This window comes from Kickxella alabastrina (assembly GCF_025024165.1).
Source record: "Kickxella alabastrina strain RSA 675 chromosome Unknown BX661scaffold_35, whole genome shotgun sequence".
Classification (NCBI taxonomy): Eukaryota; Fungi; Kickxellomycota; class Kickxellomycetes; order Kickxellales; family Kickxellaceae; genus Kickxella; species Kickxella alabastrina.
The window spans coordinates 92321-104366 of NW_026251506.1; the positions used below are offsets into that span (position 1 = coordinate 92321).

General features: G+C 41.9%; 3 protein-coding genes across 3 annotated transcripts; 1 reads left to right on the forward strand and 2 right to left on the reverse strand.

Moving 5' to 3' along the window:
* Nucleotides 1-6002: 6002 nt before the first annotated feature.
* On the forward strand, nucleotides 6003-8404 carry BX661DRAFT_226924 (uncharacterized protein; the record flags this gene model as incomplete). Its single annotated transcript, XM_051538983.1, has 4 exons — nucleotides 6003-6530; nucleotides 6621-6737; nucleotides 7686-7923; nucleotides 7965-8404. 4 exons carry the CDS (start codon nucleotides 6003-6005, stop codon nucleotides 8243-8245), a joined length of 1164 nt encoding a protein of 387 aa, XP_051388767.1. The 3' UTR covers nucleotides 8246-8404.
* A 588-nt stretch (nucleotides 8405-8992) lies between these two features.
* BX661DRAFT_146631 (major facilitator superfamily domain-containing protein) lies at nucleotides 8993-10390 on the reverse strand (the record flags this gene model as incomplete). Its single annotated transcript, XM_051533183.1, has 1 exon — nucleotides 8993-10390. The coding sequence occupies one exon, from the start codon at nucleotides 10388-10390 to the stop codon at nucleotides 8993-8995; it is 1398 nt and encodes a 465-aa protein (XP_051388768.1).
* Nucleotides 10391-10490: 100 nt separating this feature from the next.
* Nucleotides 10491-11247, reverse strand: BX661DRAFT_189094 (adaptor-related protein complex 3 sigma 1 subunit). Its single transcript, XM_051537528.1, has one exon. It carries the CDS (start codon nucleotides 11195-11197, stop codon nucleotides 10700-10702), a length of 498 nt encoding a protein of 165 aa, XP_051388769.1. The 5' UTR covers nucleotides 11198-11247; the 3' UTR covers nucleotides 10491-10699.
* Nucleotides 11248-12046: the final 799 nt, after the last annotated feature.

The window sequence follows — 12046 nt, forward strand, 5'->3', positions numbered from 1 at the left end:
AGGCAGTTTTTGTGTTTACTTTTGCTTTTCTTATATTATCAAGACTCAAGTACTTTGGGTGTTAGCTTTTATGTCTTGATGCTTGTTTTTAGGTTTGGTCATGCTTAAATAAAATCTTATAATTATTGGCATAAATAAAAACAAATGTGGATACAAGAAACATCAAAGCCAGTATAAAAATACAGCGTCATTTTTACCGTCCAGTTTTTTATACATAGTTTTTCTTTTTCTGCGCATTTTTTTATAAATAAAAAAGTAAAAGGAAAAGAGAAATGTAGAGAAAGATTTGCGGCCAGATTGTATAAAGACGTTTTTTAAGTCTATTCTTTTTGGTTTGAAATTATAATAAAAGAAAAACAACGCATTGTATAAATTTTTTTTCTTCATATTTTCCGCTTTGTTGTTTAAACCCCAATACTTTATTCATTTGTCAGTTAATTGGTTCTTGCAGTTGTAATTTGGAGGAGACACTATTTGTCTAGTTTTAAAGGTATTATGAGTTGAGTGGAGCACTAGTCACCTAGTGTTAAAAGTATGGTTGGGTTTTGTTATAGTTTTTATTATCAAGGGAATCAAAAGCAGAACTAGGGCTGGCCTTGTCTTATATATGTATCTCATCGCCTTTGTTGTGCACTTTGCCAGCTGTGCACTCCGCTAGCGAGAACTGGTTTTTCTGTGAGCAAACCGGTGTCTTGGCAAGTCAATGTTGTGGTTTTTGCATATTTGCGTTTGTACGTGTACATTGCAAAGTAGGGAGCATGTCTGGACATCATTATTATACCTTCCTAATTTACGCCTGCATGATCCAATTAGTGCCCTATCAACCGGCATGCAGACGGAAACTTGTTTCACGATCCTCGACATCTACTTCCATGTCTTCAGGCTGCGCAGCATTACATTAACGCTGCTATTTTTGAGCTGCACTCGATGTGGTTTTGCAGAACAGGCTGTATAAATGGGGCTGTAGATTATCTACACAATGAACATGCCCATCTCAATCCTAACGAATAACTCCTAATTGAATGTATCATTAGCTGTACACACTCCAATATCTCCTGTTTTTTCTTAACAAAAAGCTGAAGCATTTTTTGCTGCGATAGCTTTTTTCTGCAATGCTCTCCAATACCAATCGCAATCCCAAGCGAATGTCAATACAGCCACATTGTTTGTATGCTTGCTGTCATCTCTTATTTTATTTTTATTTTTATCAACGCTCTCTTATCAACTAAACAGCAAATTAAGCACAACGCAGATTAAGCTGGACAAGTGCCCAACAGTTGTACATGTGTTTCTGTTTGATGGCTGTTGCACATGATCAGCCAAAACACAGACTAAATCAGCGGCTGCAAAAGTGCATGCAAACTGAAATTATGCAATTTATTATTCTAATATTATCTGATTTTTTCGAGCGATATTTACGAAATTCATTCTCTTGGCTTTCAGTCTAATTTTTGTAATTGTACTTTTCAATGGAAACTTTGGGGGTGTGTGTACACTGGTTTTATTTTCTGCCATGATGGATGGCAAAGACAAAAATTAGCACAATTAAAAGTAAAGTGCCATTTAAAAATCATCACCGCGCAAATTATAGCTGTTTAGAGCTCATAGAGCATCGAGTGCAAAATGTCGTTGGACGCTCGGAGATATTTGCAACTGGTTGTCATGTTGTGGGTTTGGTACATGCGCTACTCTTTCTAGCCATGCCCGTGTTGTGATTTTGTGAGGAGCCCATCCAGACGCTGGCAATCCGGAGAAGGTACATGGGTAAACCCCACCCTCCTCCCATTCCGCTGCCTCTGATTTCAGGTCTTAGGCGTGTTACCAGCCGGATTCATATTGAACAAATGTTCTGTGGGCCCCCGTATATACCACGGTTACAGGTCTTATGGAATGGAACCGGCCCGATTTTTATTATAAGGGTGTTCTTTAGGTCCCCTTATATACCCAGACATCCCAGACATGACATTGATGAGACCAGTTGCAGATATCTTACCGAGTGTTTACTAGACACATTATTTTTTGTGATGTACAAATGAGCGTGGCTGTGGCAGACGGCGGATATAATATATGGGCCAATGTAGTGCAATGGATGACGCTGGGCGAGAACTGTTGTATGTGTGCGATCCCCTCCCACAAAAGTTGTGTATTGTGAACTGATAATCCATGCTAAAGTCAAAGTTGATGCTGCTGTGTGTGTGCGTGTGTACTGTAGTCGTGATATCGTAATGTTAGGAAAATATGTGTGCGTATTAGAAAAAAGGTGGTAGTATTTTAGAGGAAGTGGTGGTTGTTGGGAGAGAGATAGGGAACCAAAAAATAGCTTGAAAACTGGGCGCTCCTTTTATATGAAATAAGACATGCAAATAGATGGAGAAAAGCAGTAAATAAGCCCTGCCAATTGAAAAAAGAGATGGAAAAATGAAAAACGCAGTGGGTTCTAAGGCTTGCCAGCCTGAAATATGTTTTTTACTCTTTCTGTGTACCAAGAGGCTTGCTTTGGGTAATGAAACGCTCCAAACCTGTCAAAAAATGGCATCGGCATAAGCGTCGGCGCGCACAACAGCATTGGCAGCAGCGGCAGCCAGGGAAAGAGTGGTGAATGAGAAGAGCTGCATGTTGAAAATGATGGTTGCTGGTAAATAAAATAAAGATGTTTGCAGTTGTGAGTAAAAAAGGAGCAAGAGTGTCTAAAGAACTACCAACTGAATATTCGAGAAACCATGTCTTATTTATACATGTCATTTTTAGCAATAATGGAAGCAGCATCCTGTACATGTCATTGCCGGAAATGATTCATCATTTTGTGAACATGCTTTTAAAGCACTGACATCCAATACTATTCAAACCAGTGTGTGAATTGACTCCAGATATGTCACAGTTAAGTATTGGTTGATGGTGATCAACTGATTAACCAGTGTTGGCTGTTTAGCCACACAAACAATAAGTCACCCAGTGACCAAAGCAATATGCTTTTCTACTCTTCACCTTTCACAGTGCATAGCACTTATTCATTAAATATACTTTGTCATTATAGTTTATCTACACGTTCATAGAACGTTCCTATATTCCAACATTAAGGCACATGGCGTTGTATGTTGTTATACTGAGATTAATTGATTATGCACGTGGCAATCAGAGCAATGATGATACGTTTTATTTAGTTTATTTATGTCATAACAAGAGCATATAAGGAATGGCTGTTGGGCAGCCAAGAATTGTTCTCCTTGGAAAAATAAATATCCTTTTTTGATTAATATTATTTGTAGCAAATACTAATTGTTTATGTTTCAAGTCTAGCCTCTTATCCAGGTTCTCTAAATATACATGTAAAATTTTGAAATAAAAGTTGCCCCCCAAAAAAATACATCATTGTTTGGCTTGCAAAAATGGCCGAATGCATGTTTGTATTTTTGGAAATATCAAAATCACTTTCACTTTATTTCACAGCATAAATTATGCAATGTTGGAATCAAAATGATGCAATGTTCACATTTTTCTTCAAGCACATGGAGATATATCTTGCTGCTATTTTTGGCAGTTTGGGCTTATTATATCGCCCAAATACAAGCCTCTTGGTGCAAAAACATGGGGAAATTATTTTAGGCTGGCGCAAAACGAAGAGCTTGCTGTATTTTCATTTTCCATCTCTTTTTCTAAATGGTAGGTCTGTTTCGGCTGCCTTTCTTGTTCATTCATTTGAATGCCGCATTCCATATAAATAGAGCGTCCACTTCCCAAGACATTTCTTTGGTTTCTCATTTCAACCACAATTTGTTACAACACCACTTACCAATTACACTTTACGCGCCATGTTCATATATGGAATATATCATCAGCGACCGCGGACACCACTTACTTTCTCTTGACTTTTCAATAACCAACCCTTTACTCGCAAAATCTACAGTCCACATTTTTACTTTCAAAACAACTTATGCCAAGGGATGTTCAAATACATCCATCGGCTTTCCACGTCATTCTCTTTTGTCATACAACCAGCCCTCATTTTCATATTTTGTATCCTCATTACCCACTCCTCCCTTTGCTGCTGACCACCCTCCTTGCTAATGTATTGCCTGAACAAAAAAACAAAAAAAAAGAACAAAAGATGAGTGTCCATGGGCCTTGAAACATTGTAAAATGTTCTCGGGGTTTTGTTAAATTTATTATTAAATACATGGCGGCACAGCAATCATTACAAGTTTGATCACCTTGTGATGTTGTAGATGCAACTCATGACAAAAAGAAAAAGAAAACAGGCAATATAAAGGCATAGAGGTAGGGAGCTAAAAAGATAGGAAGTGTGATACAAGGAATTGCGGCTTGTCTCTGGCAATTGATTAATGAATCAATCGCTAGTTAATTCCCTACTTGGATATGCGGGAATTCATACGCACACATAAATACTAATGATATGAACAGTGGAGGCTATTCATCCCTTAGCTTCCTTTTAGTTCATTTTTGTTCAAGATCGATTTTTAACGTAACGCCAGCCAATAGCCAAGTATCTGAAAGACAAGGCCGACAATCAGAAAGACAAGCTGGTTTCTGGCTTTGTCGAGCAGCTAACCTTGTGTCTTGCCCAGGCAAGTGAAACTGGTGTCCTGCACAGGGACATTTCAGCAGGGAACGTGTGTGTCAAAAACAACAAGGTGTATGTCATTGACTGGAGCTGTGCCAAGGTCATTGGCTGGGGCACTGCTGAGGATGCTGCCAGGGACACTGGCCCAACTCAACCCAATCACATTGATATTGCCAAGCAGTGGGGGTTCAATGCGACGACAGTGGGACAGGTGGAGGTGGCCAAGGACCCATTTACAGGGACGCCGCTTTTCATGGGCATTCCTATGCTCAGCAGCCCCATCCAGGGAATCCTTGATGACCTGGAGAGTGTTCTCTGTGTCGTTATGGACGCAGTGCGTCCAGCTGGCACTAAGAGGGATGACGTTCAGAGGTTCAAATTTCTGGACAACCAAAGCCTGGCTTTGAGTCGGTACAGCATCATGATGGTTGAGGAAAAGTATCTGGAATTGTTTGGGATAGGAAATCCAGGGAAGATATTCAGGAACCTATTCCACTCAATGCGCCAGTTCTTGTTTGAACCAGGAAACCAGTACATTAGCCACCAGCTCTGGCGGGACAGTACATTTAAACAACAGGCTAACTGGGATGCTGCTCCCAGATTTATGCATCCTCAGGCAATTGAGCTCCTCAGAGAGGATAATGGCCAGCTTAAGCGACCAGCCGAGGACGAGATCAATGCTGGGTCATTCAAGAAGCTAGCTCTTTAGGTTTTTGTTGTTTTTAATAAATCTTTTTACGACCCAAAAAATTAACTGCAAAAGATAAAATTATACATTTTCTTCATATTTTCTTCACGTTTAATAAAGATTAAAACTCTTGTCTGTCCCTCTTTTATTTACAGATTCACCAACCCACCGATCACCTTTCACCAACCCACCGATCACCTTTCACCAATCACTTTAACTGTAAACAACATCCTTTTAAACTCGCACATTGGCCAATTTTACTTGAACATGGTTGATTTCATCCATAATTTTCGATTTTTGTTATTTTGCCAAATGATTTCAATTTAACGTTATTCTTTCTTCTTTCTTACTTTATTTTTCCTTTCCTTTCCTTTCCAATTCACAATTCACATTTTATTATTTCTTTTTTATACACTTTCAATATTGTTTTTCACTGCCATAGACGATAGCTGGTACCACCTCGCAATTGGCGTCGGAGCAGCACTCGGCACATACCAGGTACTTTCGCATCTTTTAGACCAATCACAGTATGAGTTAGATTTCTGCTGCACACAGCCAAAGACAGCAACAGCGACACGCCTGATATTCCAGGACCAATAAATCCCAAAAGGGAGTGCGGACAATGAGGCAGAATTGGACATTCAGACGCTTGAAATGGCTAATCTCTTGGCATAATTGGTGCTGCATTCAGACAACTTTAAGCTGTGGGATATTGCATCTGAGCTGCTGCTCGATATGGCCATGTGGCGAGAGATAGTGCAGCTGATAGTCGCGCAGGCCCTGGGCAGTTCAGCAGCAGAGGAGGAGGGCCGGTTGAGGACATTTGTGTTGCTACAGGTGCTGGTGATGATGCTGCAGCGGATCGGCAAGGTGATTTGGGCTGGCGGAATTGAGGTGCTGGTGAACGCTATGTACGCGCCTAGGGAGAAAGAAGTGGCAATGCGGGCAGCCACCACGCTGCTCGGGCTGCTAGACACATCAGACGCGGCAGTATCCAAGCGGCACATGCGGCAGGCAGCTGGCTGCGGGTTTCTTGAGGTGCTCAGCGAAACACTTCTGCAGTCAGCCAATGTCTTGGCTCGAGGCAGCAGCAAGCAGAGACAGCAGCTAGACGCTGTGCTTGTGTCGTTATGTGCGGCTATGGCAAAGCAGTTTGCGCTGCGCACTGAGTACCACCGGCGGATGATCGACCTGGTATTTCTGTCTGCATTGCTCGGTGTCGCACGCCAGCCAATGTCTGAGCTTGAGCTTTTGCGCATGCCGGTGTAGAGTCTCGTGCGGCTGTGTACTTTTCTCATGGCATATCGGCTGGCAGCAGCAGAAGAAAACGAAATGGAGATGGCAAATCCACAGATGGTGCAGCTGCTGGAGCTGGGCGCTGTCGATGTCATCACTGCATGTGTCCGCCAGGATGACCAGGGAATGTCCCCATGGTGCATTGGGTTTCTGCATGAGTTCGTGTCGCGAATTGTCAGCAATGAGACAGCTATTTTTAAGCGTGTCAATGTATTTTCTTTCAATTATAACTAAACTGAAACCAAAAACGACTAGTTTTTTGCGTCCGCGAGGACTTATTATAAGCCTTGCGCGAAACAACAAATATTCGCCTAGGCGGTGATTGGCTACCTTCAATGATTACGTGACACGGTGCTTTTTTGGTACCACAGCCATGCATTTTTCACCGCTCGAATATCCTTTAAATTGAGACCTCTGAGCTTGTGAGATTTGGATTTTTCCGCGCATTAAAAACAAGTCGCTAGGCCTGGTATGGTACTGCTTCAAGTTGTTTCATCACAATCTGCAAAATGTGGTACAACGTACGTTTTGGTTTGTGAGGTGGTGGTGCATTGTCCTGGTGAAATACGATTCTGCTGGGTCGGCGTTCTTGTGCATTTTTTACACTTGGCAAATACGGGATCAATGCCATTCTTGACAAAGTATTCACTATTGGCAGTGCGCGGTTTGATGTTGAGGTTGGCGTGAACAATACCAGTTTTGCAGAAGATAAGAGTAATAAATTTGTCTTGACCAAAGTGCGAACGAACTTGGGCAGGTAATATCTGATCTCCAATGGTATATACTGTGACATCAATTATTACAATGTCACGTGACAATTTGCAATTGTGAAATTACGATTATTTGAAATTGTGATTGTTTATGATCACGATTTCTATTTTCACTGTCGATAGTGTTGAATAAATAAGCGGAGCTCTTTAAGCTCCCTTATTCGTACTAAATATATATATATTTCAGAAATCCACTATAAGTTCCATTACAGCCAGCCAAGTTATCAGCAAGCTGGTGGCAGGACGCAAAGCAACATGGGACCGCTGTGTTCCTTTCGCACAATATGCGATGAACACCAAGATTTCTCCACGTCATGGTTTTACGCCTTTATTTGCCATGTTTGGGCGTGAGCCAAACATGCTTGCCGACCACACTGATAAAGAGCTGCTGGATGTGGAGGCAACCACTGAACAGATCGAGCAGTTACGTGAACGTGCACTCAGCATGCGAGGCACTCTCTTTATAACAGTGGCGCAGCACACAGCTGTCACTAATGACAAGCAAACTGCACGATTCAAGAACAGACACAAGGTAATGGAGTTTGAGGTTGGAACAGCAGTCCTTATCCGCGGCAAGCACATGCACAAACGTGAGGCCAAGCATACTGGTCCTTACCCATTGTCGCTGTAGTAGCACCTGGCACCTACAAGCTGGAGGACATGACATGTGAACCACTGTTGCGCAATTATATGACGTCACAGCTTATTCCTCTTGCGTCAGCGCCCGACTTTGATGAAACACATGTCGAGGTGTTAGCCATCACTGGGCACAAGAACACACGTGGTGGTATCCGCTACTTAATTGACTGGATTAATGGCGACAGCACCTGGGAGCCAATAAGCAACTTTGAATCACTGGATCTGATTCAGGAGTACTGGGACAAGATTAGCGACCAGTCTCGTAGGGAGTGATGTGGTGCCCAACACACATTCCAGGCTACTATCTTCCCTTTTCAAGAACCAAGATCGCCCTCATGGCCACTATGCACATTTCTGTTATTGCTGGCTGACAACAAGGAACACCATGATGTTTACAGCGCTGCCCCCTTTTTCCAGCTCCTTAAGTAATTTTTAAGACTTGAATATATCGATTTAGACCCACATTTTTATAGATCACGATAGGCTATTCCAGCCAAATATACAATCATTAATAAGTCACACAATGACTAAACAGAGCAATATGTTCCTTACCTTTTTCCAGTGCATAGCATTTATATATTCAATACACTTTTATACGTAGCATTTTATCTCTACACGTTCACAGGACGTCTCTCCCAGAATTTCAACACAAGTGTGCAAAATCTCCAGTGCCGCTCACATGTAAATAACTATCATAACAAATGCTATGTTGATGTACCACAAAATTGCATCAATATATGCAGTTATCATTCTATAGCAAAAACAGTTTCAATTATGAATGCCACACGGTTTTGAAATCGATGGAATTGGATCAGGGCGTCGGAGTGACGTCCCACATCTATCCTATACATACATGCATGCCGATGGGTCTCGGCCCGGGTTTCTGGCCCTGTAAAGATGGCTCTGCTAAATGTTGTTGCACAGACTGAAGATATGCATTGTATTATAACCTTTATAAATTGTTCACAAAACACTCACCAACTAAAACAAATACAAATTAAAAGGATTGAAATATTATTTTCAGTATACAAAACGAAAAGCTTTTATGCTTTCAATTTCGATTTTGATTTTCATCTGTCTTTTCTGTTGGTCAAACTGACGATTTCTGAAACCCATGCTTATCCGCGTCACGATACATGCCAGAATCCCCAGGGTGAGAAGAGCCACATTCACTGTATGGCCGATTACAAACCTTGGCGCATCCCAGTTCAAAAATACATTTGCCGACACAAAACTTGCAGTAGCGCCCATAAATACAGTTAGTGTAGATGCCACTGTCGAGCTGGAAACGGTCTGCGAATTTGCTGTAATAACCCATCCCGGCAGAATGCCCAAGCCAGCAAACGATCCAGTACCAAGCAAACAGAGCCCAAAGACGCGCAAAGGCACATTAAGCGTGGCCAACATAAGTATACTGCCCAGGAGAGAGAAGCCCAAGGCTAGGCATGCAGCGAGCCAATGGCTCCGACACAATTTGACAGTTTTTCCGGCTAATAAAATAGCAACAGCACCGCAGAGGGATGGCAGGGCGCTCATTATCTGAGAATGCATGGGCGAGAATCCCAGCTCGTTGATAACTTCGGGTGCAAACACCGACAAAGTGTGACTCCCTGTGCAGACGGCAAAATTTGCAAATGTCATACACCACAGCTGCCAGTCCATCAGTGCCCGCTTTGTATCCCGCATTGATAGCTGCTCGGACCCACCCAGGGTGCCCTCCCGGCGCTTGTATGCCACAATGAGTGACTTTTCGTCTTGAGACAGGAATGAGCACTTTTCTGGATGATCGTGAAGAATGTAGTAGCCAAGGGCAGACACGGGGACAGTTATGAGCCCTTCGAGAATAAACACCCACTGCCAGTGTTTTATTGTCGGATGGTCAATATGCGACAAGGCAAAAGCCAGAGGGCCAGAAAACACGTTGGCCAACGGAAAGCTCAAGTAGAAAAACCCGACGCGCGTAGTCAGCTTGCTTTTGGGGTAGAAAAACGACATTATAAGCAGAATACCCGCGGTGAATCCGCACTCAGCCATTCCCAAGAACAGTCGCATAATGTAGAGTTGTGTTTTTGTTTTAATGACTCCCTGAAATGCACACACTATGCCCCAGAGTATTCCCAATGTAGGCAACACCACAGATGCGCCCAGGCGCTTGAGCAAAAAGTTGGAAAACATTTCGAGCGAAAGGTACCCAACCGTAAATAGCGTCGTAGCAATGTTGAAGTCATTCTTGACCATTCCAAGGTCTTTTTCTAGACCGACCACCTTGGCGACACCAATGGAGCCGCGGTCGCTTTGGCCCAAGATGCAAAGCACAATTGCGTATATGAGGATGTGAGTGTCAATTTTTCGACAATACTTGTCCAGCTTTTGGTCTGTCGAACTAAAGTGAGCTGAATCTGCCAAGTACTCCTTCATTGAAAAATGATCGGCAGCATCGGAGCCCCAGTCATGGTTGTTGGAGTTAATGCGCTCAATCTTTGATGACATTGAAATAATACAAAGCAAATTAAAAAAAATGGACAAGAGTGGGTGCGCGCTGTTGGTGCTTGTGGCTGAAAGCATAAAAGGGCAATAAAATACAGTTGTTTCATATTTGTAGTCTCATTATTTTCTTTGGCGTATTAGCCTTGATATCAAGAGCTAGTAATTGTGAATTAGCCGACCGTTTGATATACTATGTGTTTACATCGAGTACGTGAGACAGTAAAATAAAAAACGTAACCGTCAAGCGAATCCACGTCTGAGCGCTCCAATGCCCAGCCTTGATCCTTCTTGCACAGGCTTGGCCATCCGCTTAGCCTCGGTCACCGCCCTCGAAATCTCCTTCAAATTGGTCTCCACTACCATCCCGGCCGACACAACCTCGGCCAAAACATAGTGTATCTCATCGAAATGGAAAATCAAGTCCAGCTCGCACACATTCTCAAAAACCCTATCCAGGGCCTCCACAAACACCTGTATCAAATCCAGTATTCCCAGCTCGCTTTCGGAAGAGTCGACAAGAAAAACGAAAAAGAGTGTGGCGTAGTGCCGATAAATTATGCGCGCGCCATTGACTGATTGGCTTGATTCAAGAAAATTGCACAAGGTGTCGGGGCGTTTGGACACGAGGGTATGGATTTCACGCACGAGGGTCTGTTGAATGGACGCGTCCAAAGGCTCATAGAATTTAACAAGGCGCGGTTTTCCTAGCTGGTTGAATATAAGTACAGACTGGATCATATCTTTTGTAGGTTTGATGTTGTTGATAATATTGAAAAATGAACGGAAAAAAGTAAAGTTTGCAGGTGGCGTTTTGTTAATTTTTCGAATAAAAATGAATATAATATTAATCCAAAAACAAGCAATAGTATGGGCATGGCCGTGCCATATAAAGGAGGGGAAATGCAATAATATGATGTCGAGCAAAACGATTCAAAATGAGTGCTGCTGAGCGTTGTTTGCACATGTGTCGATTAATTATTCTCAAAACACAGTCAGCTGTCAGTGTATGTGTGTCATTTAATTTTTGTAAGCTAATTGGAGTTATATACATGCTCGCATTTATTGCAAGCAAGCATGGATAACGTCTTTCGCAGTAAATCTGTGCACATCAATTTTCTTCAAGCAGCTTCTTTTGCTAATAATTTTTTACACATGTATTGTCAATTAATAAAAATATTAGTGTGCGCATATTTTATAGCCAAAAAACGAATGCACCCAATCAATGCATGCCGCTATTTGTTCAATCCGCACGTGTTGCCAAAAATTGGTCATTTGATGTCACTAATTGTATAAACATTTTGATGGACATAGCAACGTATGCGGTGGGTCATAGTAAGTGAGCGTAAGTATAGCCCTTGACATAACTGTTGAAATATAATTTATTGCGCAATTTTGCCAAGTAATGTTCACTTTATTATTCACACCCATTATTAAAATTATTTTATGTATGTGCAGTTTTAGTAGATAAATAAATGCACACCCTAAAATGATGAGTTTTTAATGGATAAAACCATTGAAACAAACCTTGGCAAGGCAGGATTAAACAGCAAATTTTGCGTAAAATAGCACAATATATTGGTTTTTGTA